General features: G+C 38.6%; 1 protein-coding gene across 2 annotated transcripts; it reads left to right on the forward strand.

Annotated features, from left to right (window-relative positions):
- Nucleotides 1-158: 158 nt before the first annotated feature.
- METTL3 (methyltransferase 3, N6-adenosine-methyltransferase complex catalytic subunit) lies at nucleotides 159-12,316 on the forward strand. 2 transcript variants are annotated; one of them, XM_058293778.1, is made up of 12 exons: nucleotides 166-2,596; nucleotides 2,770-2,833; nucleotides 7,288-7,505; nucleotides 7,594-7,998; nucleotides 8,966-9,141; nucleotides 9,688-9,904; nucleotides 10,133-10,320; nucleotides 10,696-10,734; nucleotides 10,898-11,006; nucleotides 11,126-11,191; nucleotides 11,349-11,461; nucleotides 12,086-12,316. In XM_058293778.1, the coding sequence occupies exons 1-12, from the start codon at nucleotides 2,582-2,584 to the stop codon at nucleotides 12,195-12,197; spliced, it is 1,722 nt and encodes a 573-aa protein (XP_058149761.1). In that variant the 5' UTR covers nucleotides 166-2,581; the 3' UTR covers nucleotides 12,198-12,316. The 2 variants fall into 2 exon arrangements, with proteins under 2 accessions (XP_004482376.1, XP_058149761.1); XM_004482319.5 differs by lacking the exon at nucleotides 2,770-2,833 and having other exon boundaries at nucleotides 159-391.
- The last annotated feature ends 474 nt before the right edge of the window (nucleotides 12,317-12,790 follow it).

The following is a 12,790-nucleotide window of genomic DNA, read 5'->3' on the forward strand; positions in this document are numbered from 1 at the left end:
GGCCGCTCTGCCAGCTACCAAGATGACAACCTCAGCGTCACTGTATCCGGAAGCAAGAGAGAACTCGCAGAGGGAATATATCCGTCATCCTGCCAGCACCCAATGTGGTTCTTTCAGCTTCGACGCGAGAGCGAAACCGGAAATGATTTTTGTATCTTGCGCGTCACCCGGGATCCCTTTCCGCTTAGACTTCAGGTGTCCGCGTGAGAACTGGGTGTTTCCTGGAGCAAGGGCTGGGAGGTGCTTGTCCGCCGCGCCTGATTCGAGACGCGTCCACGGTGGGAGACTAGGATGTCGGACACGTGGAGCTCTATTCAGGCCCACAAGAAGCAGCTGGACTCACTGCGCGAGAGGCTGCAGCGGAGGCGGAAACAGGACTCGGGGCACTTGGGTGAGGCGCTGGGCAGTTAGGGCCTATGTCCAGCCAGGAGGGCGGGGTATCCCTGGAAAGGAAGACAGCACCCGGGTCCACGCCCTTTTCCAAGCAGTCATGTCCTCCCCGCTTCGCTGCCACCCACCTTGGCCGCACAGACACCTTCGCCCTCCTGCAAGTAGCTCGCAGACCCTTCCCACCCTGGCCTCTGTGCCTCCAGCTCCTTTTCCCCAGACGTCCGAGCCTCACCCGGGTCAGCCTTGGCGAGTGCTCTTTAGTTTGCCAGAGCATCGCCTTTGGGAGGCCTCTCAACACTCCTATATCCCGCGAATGTGAGAGCCCCGTTTTTGGTGCTCCCGTAGTGCTTTGTTTTTTCCCGCGTTGTCTCACCAATGCGTTGTAGTGGTCATTTCTTTGCTACTGTTGGCGCCATGAGAACAATGACTGAACCCTAATAACCACATTGCCCTGTTCAGTGGCGTTCGCAGAATTGGCACTAGGTGTTGCTAGATAAGTAGGGGAATTGGCATTGTCTTAGCCGTTTATGTACGGAGCCAGAACCCGAAAACTTTGGTTTTGGTTTTGAAGTTTTTTTCTCCAATCCACTTACCCCCTGTGTCACAGTTATAACTCTTGAAGGGCCTTCAAGAGATTTTCAAGCCCTCCCCTAAACACCCCCATTCACACAAGTCTTGAATTATGTAAGGCAAATCGGTTATAAAGATCTACAAGGATGGCAAATCCCAACCATCCTTGTTGGTTTGTTGCAGCGTTAAACAGTATGCTCCAGGCTACCTTTAAATCTTGTTCTGATTCTTGTTAGATACATGAACGTTTATTCTGATCCCTGAAGCTAGAAGATGCCCTGGCAGGATTCTCACACCATAATTTATAAATATCTACCCTCAGTGTGCATTAGTCCAGTTAGACAAAAATAAGTAAGACATTGTCCCTGCCCTCAAGGAGTTTAACATTTGGTTGAAGATGAAGGATAGATGCTAAAAAAAAGTCGCAAATATGACATATGTGTAAAGTGTCAAGTGATTGAGTTCACAATCAGTTCAGTGAAGGGAGAAGTAACAAGAATTGGTTTAGTCAGTGGAAGCATCATGGAAGAGTTGGCATGTGAATTCCAGCTCTGAAGGCTATATAGGACATAAAGTAAGAGGGCAGGATGAGTAGAGGCAGTCATGTAATCAGGGAATAATTAGTAGTTAAGCATTGCAGTAGTTGCTGAAAACCCAAAAGATAATTTGTTGTTGTTGATATGAACTTTCACTCCTCTGACTTCCTGTGGTAGGTCCAATTATCTGTTTTCTTCTTAATCTTTAGTTCCCCTTTTTCTGAACTTTTTGTTTTATACATATTAATTTTAGATAGAAAACACATTTAATTACACCTCTGTGATACAAATGATTCAGTTGCTTCTCATCAGTTTATGGTGGACTCCTGTTACTGTACTTAAGTGTACGAACAACTTTTTCAAAAACTGTTCAGCAAGGGTAAGATTAGAGGCACTTATGCTATATATACGTGTTCCTGAAAAACCTATTCTGCAAAAGCATGCATTAAAAAATAACATTGCTTCTAGAAAAAAATAGGTTTAAGAAAAACCTATTCAATCTATATATACTTTGTTACTAGAGCCCTTATAATGACAACTCTACTAAAAATACTATCATAGTTAAATCTCCGTGTTTCCATGTATAATGAAAACTATTCCATCCTTGCAGCCTATGATCTGGAGCTCCTACTTCCTGCTTCCATCAATCAGTTGTTATTAGTTTCAACTAAGGGAATTATGCCTGTACAGTTTCTTCATCTGAACTTGCAACTTCCTCCTAGATAGCTTTAGTGGAAAGTGTAGCTGTTCTTGAAGTCACTAAACTAGCTACTTCTTGAGTTCTGCAGGATTTTTATCTTTTTTTTCCCTTATGGTACTCATATATTGCCATCCAACTGAGAAAACTTACCCCTGACCACTTTAAAATGTTAGCATGAGAAAAATCATGTATAAACCAGTTTTTTGTATTATTCTGACATTCCCCTATTTTAACAATCGCATGTGAGCTAATCATTAAAGAAACATTGTAGCAGAACAGATTTACTTGGGTAATACATGAAAGAAGTAAAAGAAACATCTGTCCTGTGAAGAGTCTCACTGATTGCTGAGGTCCTTCATGTGATTGTCAAGTACACAGCAGTGAGATGCCTCCTACTCGGGTGAGTTGCTCAATCAGCAGAAGTGAAGAGGGGCTAATGGTTCCATTCTTTTATAACTAGAAACTTACCAATTACTACATTTGTACTCTGTATAGGTTATTGAGTTTTCAGTGTATGTATTTCAGTACGAAGAAATGTAGTCTTGTTCTGTCAGTTCCCTGTATTCTCCACAGGAAGAGCCCATCACTCAATTTAGTCTCCTGAGCCTCTTGCAATGTAGAAGACTGGCAGCCTTGGGTAGGTGCAGTTCTCCTAGGGATATTTATTTAATTTTAGTATGGAATAATTTGTTTTTCTCTTCAGCAATGGCAGTTGGAAAAGGGGACCTGAGGATCAAAGTAGTCATTTGAGTCAACAAAGTGACCTACAAAATTACTTTTTTAAAAGCCATTATATCAATGCACTATATCCGAGTACTTTGTTTCCAGCTTTGTTTTTCTGTTATTTTTGTGATAAATCATCTGCTATTTGAAGTTTTGTTTGTTTTTTGGTTATAATTGTTCCTCACCATTCTTTTTTATACTTTTCCACTAAATTCATAATCTTTAGATAGATTATTCTAATTGCTCTTGGTTATTTTAATTTCCATTTCACTTTTGATATTAACCACACTTTGGTATTAACCAAACTGTGTGCCATCTGCAAATATAACTACTAGAGCCTCAATTCATTCACTTCCTTGCTAAACATGTTGAATAATGTTGACAACAAAACTGTATTCTCCCTTGAATGTAAATACTCTCCTTTGAATGTTGACATTGAATCCTATATACACCTAACAATGTGGTTAAGACTCCTATAAAAATGTTTTTGAGGTTGTAATTAAATATATATTATCTCCTGACCCAGAAATTTGGCCACTCTGTAATTTGGAACTGTGGGAACAGGTAGATGAAGAACACCAAATTAAACCAGCCTATGACCATTCTTTCTTTTCCAGTTATTTTTATTATTTCAAGAAATAGATTTCTTTGAACCTAAAACTGTTAGGAAAACATTGTTTACTGCTGAGCTCAATGTTAAAAGATGAGAATATGAAATGAATTAAAATGTCCATGTCATTAATGAATACAAAATACTATAGGTAAAGAATCATTGGAAGGGATTGGGTGTAGCTCAGTAGTTGAGGTCCCTGGTTCAATCCCCAGTATCTCCTAAAAAAAAAAATCTCATTGGGAGACCTCTGTTAGTTTGACATTTCATCAGGTGTTTTTTCCTAAGTACACCTTTTTTAAATGAAGATGATTACTTTCAATACATTTTTATTTAATTTTATTGGAAACAAAATAGATGTGTTCAGGTTTAGCACATGGTAAATATGTGAACTGTTTATGTCATCACTGAGATTGAAAAGGTACATATAGATGTTAACATATTTTAGGAATCAGCAAATTGGTAGACTGACATTTTTGTGTCTTGAACTTAATTTTTTTTTTCAATCCTGTGGTGTGCTTTAACTAAAGAGTGAAGTGTCATTCTTTGCCCAACTCATAATTTTCATTAGATTAGAAGCAGAGGATCAACATAGTTGCCACCATAATGGAGGCACTCAATAAATATGTTGAATTAATAAACAAATACATACTTTCTGACAGGGTTGGAACTCAGTGGATTCTTTCCCCAAATGTGTATTTACGTGCAAAAATTTGCATGTGACTTCAGGTAAATCACAAAGAGGCTAACAACACCCCTCTTCCCTGTCCCCTAACCTTAAAAGAGGTATTTTCAGCTCCAGTGTCCTGAATATCATGAAAGAAACTCCCAAGATATGTTACAGGACTCCTAACCAGAATCACATCACCAGGTGATTTTTCAAAAACAGCAGTATCAGAACAAGTGATTAGTCAAATTACCATAGAGGAAAAAATGTCAGTAGTCAGTTCTAGAGATTGAAAAGTGTATGTTAAGGTGGTTCTTTTAAAAGATTTGTTGCTTACTTTAAGAAAAATGATGTAACAAATATACCATACTAATGAAAGATGTTGTTAATGGGGGAAAGTGTGGGAGGAGGAGGGGTAAGGTATATGGGAATTGCCTATATTTTTGATGTAACAGTCACGTAATCTAAAACTTCTTTAAAAATAAAAAATTAACTTAAACACACACAAAAAAAGAAAAATGATGCATTACTCAGAGAACATCTAAACTTGGTTGCTAACTTGGGAAAGTTAAAACTATAAAAGGAAAAGAAATATTTATATAATCTTTTTAAAGTTTTGTCTTGCTTTTGTAAAAATATAATTACATTCTTGATAGTATCCATAGGTTAATTAAGTGATTTAAAATATTTTCAGCTTATTGGCACTAAAATGGGAGTAAAATCAATGCCTTTTTTTTTCTCACTGAGATAATGTTGATAGGGTGTTTAAAGTCTTGATGAAAAACATGTAAATCAGTGTGAAAAAATGTAACAGCTGTGTAAAAAGTTGGATAAACAGTTCACCTGGTAGGAAAGAAAGCAAGAGCATTAACATCCAATCAAATTTATATGTTTTTTAACTTTTAAATCTGATAGTTGCTAACATAATGATTGCAGAATAGGTTGCTTTTTTTCTTTGAACTTTAGGTTCTGAGCTTCATTTAATAATAATAGGGGAAATATTTGATAAAGAAATAATGTATGTCCCGGGGCACATAAAGTATGTATTTCAAGAACTATGGCAGTAATGGAATCCCACACAGAATTTGGACTGGTAACAAGAATGTTTCTGAAACACTGGCTGGAAATGCGAAATCATGGGAAATGCTCAGTATTTTTGACGTTTATTTTGATCAGTGACGACACTTCCAAATTATTTTTATCTAAGTCATATAAGAAACAGGCAAAATACTTCGTACAAAATCAAGATGTAATAGAGATTGCTATAGGGTATTTAGGCCTTTATTAACAAAATGAAACTCATGCTAATGGCAACAGTATTCTATCACAAGGTGTCTGATACAAAGTTTAAACGGGGAAAAGTGGATACTTATGCTTACCTAAAATATTTAAAATTTCCATATCTGCCTAACAAGGTAAAATACCCATTTGCCATGTGTTGGTTTAAAATTTAGCCACATTTTCCTCCATTTCTATGTTAAGTTATCTTTAGTTCCATGGTTTATGTGATGAATTACTTCCTTTGGCTTACTTTATGAGTTAAAATATATAATGCATAACACTTAAGTTTGTGGGTATATCTGAAATCCTAATTTTAAAACACTTTGTGTTTTTTCTGCCTTAATAATGAAATTTAACACTGATTGTGCCTAGAATGCTTAAGGAAAGAAGTTTTTGAATGCTTAAAATTTTTGTTTCAAACTTCACTGATAAAAGAAAGCTCCGTTTGTTCGTAAGTGCATATTGTAGTATTTTACAATACTTAAACTATGTGGATATTTTAGTTCAACTTTATTAGACTCATGGAATCCCTAAATTACAAGGTACTTCATTGGTCACCATTCCAATCCTATTCAATGCAGGAATTTTACATATAGTCCTCCAAGTAAGCTACTTAAAACATATTTTAGCCTAGGTAAGTTACTCTCAAACTCTTTGTTATCCAATCCTTAAGAGTGCTTCTGTGACTTTCCATATGTACCTCATTACCTCTTTGCCAAAACAAAACAAAGAACTTATATCAGTTTGTCTGGCAAATTTCTAGTCTCTCTAAGATTCAGCAAAGCATAAAGAAATCATAGGTAAGCAAGGTGAAGAAAGTTCTGTCAATTATTTAACATTTCCAGGTAATATGGAATTGTGGAGTCTATTTTTCAAATCAGATATTATAACATTGCATAAAATGTAACTATCCCAGCAAGGTGGTTGGTATATTTCAGCTTCATTTTCCTTGGAACCTCTGAGTCAAATTTTACTAAATTCAGTTCCTTTATAGTGGATATTTCTAAGTAACCAAAATATTTCTACAGGTAAACTAATGATCCACATATATTATAATATTTAGTTTAATAGACTTCCAGCATAAGTCCTGCGAGTTTAATATTTCATCTATATTTTAACTAAGTACCTATATATATTAGGTTTTCCCAAAGGTAATATTTTGTCTTGAGTTTTTAAAATCTTATTAAGGTTATGAGGACTACCCAGCTGTGAAGCAATAGACTAGAGGCTATAAGTACCCAGCCAAGAAACATCATTTGGTCACCAGGACCTCAGTGACATATTACAGGATTTTTATGTTTACAAGTGTTAAAGTTCACATTGTTCTGCTTTCCAACACTATTTTGTACATCCCTTGAAACCAGTGTCCTGGAATCGTTGAAATTTGAACTCCATGTCTCAAAAGATAATTTGATCCCTGCCTAGGTTATTGAAAATATTTTTGGTTTTTAGTAAAATGCAGGTTGGTTATCATTTTGTGTAACTGAAGGGGAGGTAGTAGGAGCATTTAAGTTTCCCATGCTGCTCTTTATTTCTTTTGAAGCACAGTGAAGACAAGGAATAGAATATATCCTATCCAATTGAAAAAGTATAGGCAGTTCCCCGAAAATTCAGGACTAATCTTGGCAATTCAGTGAGTACCTGAATGTGATTGAGGAAGGGTAATCTAGTTGCTAAAGTTGATTAAAGAATTTCATGCATGAAATGAAAGAATTATGTGCTGGAAATGCTGGAAAATTTAACTCCTGAAGAATGTGTAGACTAGCAGTATTTGCCCTTTTTCATTTTGTCTTCTTTCTTTTACTCCTAGACCTACGGAATCCAGAGGCAGCTCTGTCCCCAGCCTTCCGTAGTGATAGCCCTGTGCCGACTGCACCGACCTCTGGTGGCCCTAAGCCCAGCACAGCTTCAGCAGTTCCTGAACTAGCTACAGACCCTGAATTAGAGAAGAAGTTGCTACACCACCTCTCTGACCTGGCCTTAACATTGCCAACTGATGCTGTGTCTATCCGTCTTGCCATCTCCACGGTAATGACCTAATCCACAGGAATGGGATCTACCACTTTCTTTCTTCAGCTCAAGATCAGAGTCTTACTACCATCCTCTTTCTCCCCAGCCAGATGCCCCTGCCACTCAAGATGGAGTGGAAAGCCTCCTGCAGAAGTTTGCAGCTCAGGAATTGATAGAAGTGAAGCGAGGCCTCCTACAAGATGATGCACATCCCACTCTTGTGACCTATGCTGACCATTCCAAGCTTTCTGCCATGATGGGTGCTGTGGCAGAAAATAAGAGCCTTGGGGAGGTAACAGGGACTATTGCAGGGCAGAAGCGGCGTGCAGAACAGGACTCCACCACAATAGCTAATTTTGCCAACTCTTTGGCTATTGGTCTGGCCTCTTCAGCCTCAGAACCAACCAAGGAACCCACCAAGAAATCAAGGAAACATGCTGCCTCAGATGTTGATCTGGAGATAGAGAGCCTTCTGAACCAACAGTCCACTAAGGAACAACAGAGCAAGAAGGTAAGGGTCAGGATGGAAATGCTTTCACACATATGTTTGGAATTACAACTTCAGTTGAATGGATTTAACCCTGGGGCAAGGAGTAGGTCTTAGAATCAAGGGTTTAGCTTTGTGATTCTCAACCAGGTGACCCCCCTCCCAACCCATCCCCAGTACATTTGGCAATACCTAGAGACTGGCATCTAGTGGGTAGAGGCAAAAGATGCTGCTGAATAACCTACAGTACACAGGACAGTTTCCCCCAACAAATAATTATCTGGCCTAAAATGTTAATAATGCCAACATTGAGAAACCCTAGCTTAGAGAATGTTTGTCATTGAATCTGTCTGGAAGGATCCTTGGATCAAGAGAAGAGGAATCCAGTTACAGAAATAGAATGAGATAAATGGAGATGAATACTACATTAATCATATGGACCAATAATTATGGAAATTGATTAAACAATGAATTGGCAGTATAGTGGTTTTGAGTATAGATGATTGGACTGACAAGTTCTCATCATTTCTAGCTGTGTGAATTTGAGCAAGTTAATTTACTTCTCTTGGGCCTTAGTCTTCTCATCTGTAAAATGATAGAGTACCATCCCTTATAGAATTGTTGCACAGACTCTGAGTTAAACAATTTAGTGCTTAGCACTGTGCCTAGGCTCAGTATCCCATAAATATAAGTGGTTTTTACAGAAAGGAATGCTTTCCTGGGGAGGAGAAGTTAGCTTAATGCTCCACAGTAGGAACCAAGTCTCTTGTATTTTAATTCCATCTCATATGCAGTTTTGTTTGGAGGGACAGAAATCCCTGACAAATCTCTTAGGGTTTGGAAGAACAGATAAACACTGACAAATCTCTTAGGGCTCCAGTTTTCCTATATTAAGTCAATTCTTTTAACCCTTAAAGGATATTAATGTCAAGTAGACTGTGCAAAGGTGGTTTAAGAGCTAGTTTGACCTACAAGGTTTCTTCTTTCACAGGTCAGTCAGGAGATCCTAGAGCTATTAAATACTACAACAGCCAAGGAACAGTCCATTGTTGAAAAGTTTCGCTCACGAGGTCGGGCCCAAGTGCAAGAGTTCTGTGATTATGGAACAAAGGAGGAGTGTATGAAAGCCAGTGATGCTGATCGGCCCTGTCGCAAGCTGCATTTCAGGTCTCTTGGGAGGGGAAAATGTGGCATGGGTCTCTTAGAAGCAGTCATCCCTTTTCAGCACACTCAAGTGGTTTTTTGTAGGAGGGAATACAAATTGCACTCCCAAATATGAGATTTTTAAAAATATACTGCTTGAATGCCCTTTTCCTCTTGCCATAGTAAGACTTTGCTCTCTCTTAAGCCCCAGTGAAAGTTCTTTGGAAGGAGGATAATTTCAGGAGAAATAGAACTTGAGCTTAGGTCCCAGTGTTTATTCTTTTCTAATAAGCAAGTCCTTCCTTCCTGGACTGCACTTCCTTATTGTAAAATCAGAAGCTAAGTCTTTACTCAGAGAGGAATCACAAATCTTTAGTGTGAACTACAGATTTCCATCTCACCTGCTTCCCTTCTTTTAAAATTATTAAAGTAAGCTCTAACAATAATAAACTAGAAAAAAATAAATTAGGAGGAGAAAGGGGAAATTTTGAAATAGTTTGGGATCTGAACTGTAGGATCTAACTCTAGAAACACTATCTTGGCTTTGATCTTCCCGTTTTATTTTCCCAGACGAATCATCAATAAACACACTGATGAATCTTTAGGTGACTGCTCTTTCCTTAACACATGTTTCCACATGGATACCTGCAAGTATGTTCACTATGAAATTGATGCTTGCATGGATTCAGAGGCTCCTGGCAGCAAAGACCATACACCCAGCCAAGAGCTTGCTCTTACACAGAGTGTTGGAGGTGACTCCAGTGCAGATCGACTTTTCCCACCTCAGGTAGCTGTCTGCTCAGGAAACTCACTTCAGTTTATGAATTTATGTCTGAGTAGGGTAGCCATCCATGTTGGAAAGCAGGGCATAATCTAGCAATCTGTCTTGCTGATTGGGAGTGGAGTGGGATAGACATGTTTAGAAGGGAGTAAGAAAATTAAATGGAAAAGAGGGTTTGGGGCCATGAATCTGAGAGTGAAGGAAGGGAAGATGACCAAATACCACCTCATGCAGTGGATCTGTTGTGATATCCGCTACCTGGACGTCAGTATCTTGGGAAAGTTTGCAGTTGTGATGGCTGACCCACCCTGGGATATTCACATGGAGCTGCCATATGGGACCTTGACAGATGATGAGATGCGCAGGCTCAACATACCAGTACTGCAGGATGATGGCTTTCTCTTCCTCTGGGTCACAGGCAGGTAATGCAGTTCAAAGATATGTAGATACGGGCAGATACATATTACAGTGAGTACTGGGTGGGAGATAAAACCCTGGGTCTTCTTAGCCCTGCTATTAAATGTATAACTGATTCAACTTTTTTTTCCTACTGAGACCCACTGCCTGTTTGTAACAAATGACACTTTGAATTATATTTAACTATTTGTAACTTGAGAAAGGTAAGGTTATTGAGAACACTGTTTTTTTTTCATTTTTAGATCTTCCCCATTCCCCTAATTGTGTCTCTTCCATGTAAATAGTTATTGAACATCTACTGAAGAAAAGGTCTCTACTTTTTAGATATTTTGGAAAGAAAATATGAATATGGAAATAGCTGTTTAACCCTTCCTTTCTAGGGCCATGGAGCTGGGCAGAGAATGTCTGAATCTCTGGGGGTAAGTAGTAACCCTTTTGTTGCCTTCTTTTGAGGGAAATAATATTACTTTAATAAGATGTGGTCCCTTCTTCCAGTATCGTTCCATGTGATTCCTCTATGGTACTGCCCCTAAACTTTGAAAGCCTGGTTAAAACTCTAGTTCTCTTTCTTATGCCATTTAGTTATGAACGGGTAGATGAAATTATCTGGGTGAAGACAAATCAACTGCAGCGCATCATTCGGACAGGCCGTACAGGTCACTGGTTGAACCATGGAAAGGAACACTGCTTGGTGAGCAGCAGTGGGGCCCAATTCAGTAGGTGGAGCATAAACAGGAATAATTTGATTCCTTTGAGAAAAAGTAAAAAAATTGGGGTTTCATACGGTAATTTGTTCTCTGTGGTGAGCAGGTTGGTGTCAAAGGAAATCCCCAAGGCTTCAACCAGGGTCTGGATTGCGATGTGATCGTGGCTGAGGTATGTGCTTCCCCAGGCACCCAAAGTTTCCACATTTTCATTGGTATCATTTATTCAAGTCAGGTGTTATTCTTTATCCCAAATCCTCTCCTTTGGATCATAAACATAATGGAAAGGGCTAGAACTGCTATCTTGTGTAACTTAAGCTATTTCCTAGGTTCGTTCCACCAGTCATAAACCAGATGAAATCTACGGCATGATCGAGAGACTATCCCCTGGCACTCGCAAGATTGAGTTATTTGGACGACCACACAACGTGCAGCCCAACTGGTAAGGTGAACAGACAAAACTAATTCAAGTCATGTGAGTAGGATACGTTCCATAGACCATAGATGGGCTTTAAAATAGGATTCATGAGCCACTTAAGCTTGTATTTAAACTGTTTTCTGGGGTTATATAACATTTATCATACTCCAAAGGTCCCAGGACCCAGACTACTACTCTATAGGTGGCCTCCAGTTTCTCTGAAGGGAAGAATCTTCCTCATTTGTGAGATGTATCCAGTGGCCCCTGAATCTGCCCCTTGGTTACTAAGAATCTATTAGATATGTCAACAATAGTAACATTTTTCAACCCTTTAATAGAGCTTTGAAAAAAGGCTGCTTGCTAGCATTTTACTTATCCAAAAAATACTCACTAGCAGCAGCAAGCAGCAATTTTGTGAGGTAGTCTTGGCTAGCCATCAATTATGAACCCCTAGATATACAGATCTAGCCTATTTTAGCACCAGAATCTATTCCCTATTCCTAGCCAGCCATGCTACCTTATATTCTAATGTTAAGGTCTTTTTAGAATTGGCATGAATATTCAATGAGTTGACAGGCAGTTTTAATAAAGGGAAAGCATCTTCTAAATATGAATTCTTTTGATTTCTCCCTTTCCCCCTTGTATTAGGATCACCCTCGGGAACCAGCTAGATGGAATCCACCTGTTAGATCCAGACGTGGTTGCCCGGTTCAAGCAAAGATATCCAGATGGTATCATCTCTAAACCTAAGAGTCTATAGAAGCACTTCCTTTTTAGAGCTAAGCATCCACAGCCATGGCCCTGCAGGTTACACCTGAGGAGTATTATTTGTACAATAGCTTTTTCCTTATTTAAATAAAAGTTTATATTGCAGTTGGATTTTCAGGGTCAAATCCTGGCTCTGCCACTTGATAGTATATGATTCCTTATTTAAAATGGAAATATTACCTACCTCATTAGGTTGTTGTGTGGGTTCAAACTAAATGCATGTACAACATTAAAATGTTATTTGTAAAATGGAACTATATAGGATCAAAATGATTAGCAATTAGTACTGACCCTTCTAGAGAAGGGGGTTCTCTAGAATAGCATTTCTCAGGGTAAACTTTGCATTTTAATTAAGGCTATCAACAGTGGGCTCGAAACTTTTTTGATTATTCTGTTCCAACTATATCACTTTACTAGACTATTATTCTTTAGCTTATTTCCAAGAAAAATTAAATAAGCACATCTTTGCAGATTAAATAAGTGCCTAGGGCATACAGAGAATTAGCCTATATAAGTATTTTTACATACGGTAAATATCTAACCTCTCTTAAAAGACAGTTCATCAAACACAAGTGCACACACTAC

Source organism: Dasypus novemcinctus, chromosome 3, assembly GCF_030445035.2.
Source record: "Dasypus novemcinctus isolate mDasNov1 chromosome 3, mDasNov1.1.hap2, whole genome shotgun sequence".
Taxonomy (NCBI): domain Eukaryota; kingdom Metazoa; phylum Chordata; class Mammalia; order Cingulata; family Dasypodidae; genus Dasypus; species Dasypus novemcinctus.

Coding starts and splice junctions, on each gene's coding strand:
- METTL3 (XM_004482319.5), top strand. CDS start 292: ATGTCGGACACGTGGAGCTCTATTCAGGCCCACAAGAAGCAGCTGGAC. Junction 11,192..11,348: donor GCGATGTGATCGTGGCTGAG/GTATGTGCTTCC, acceptor GCTATTTCCTAG/GTTCGTTCCACCAGTCATAA. Junction 11,462..12,085: donor CACAACGTGCAGCCCAACTG/GTAAGGTGAACA, acceptor CCCTTGTATTAG/GATCACCCTCGGGAACCAGC.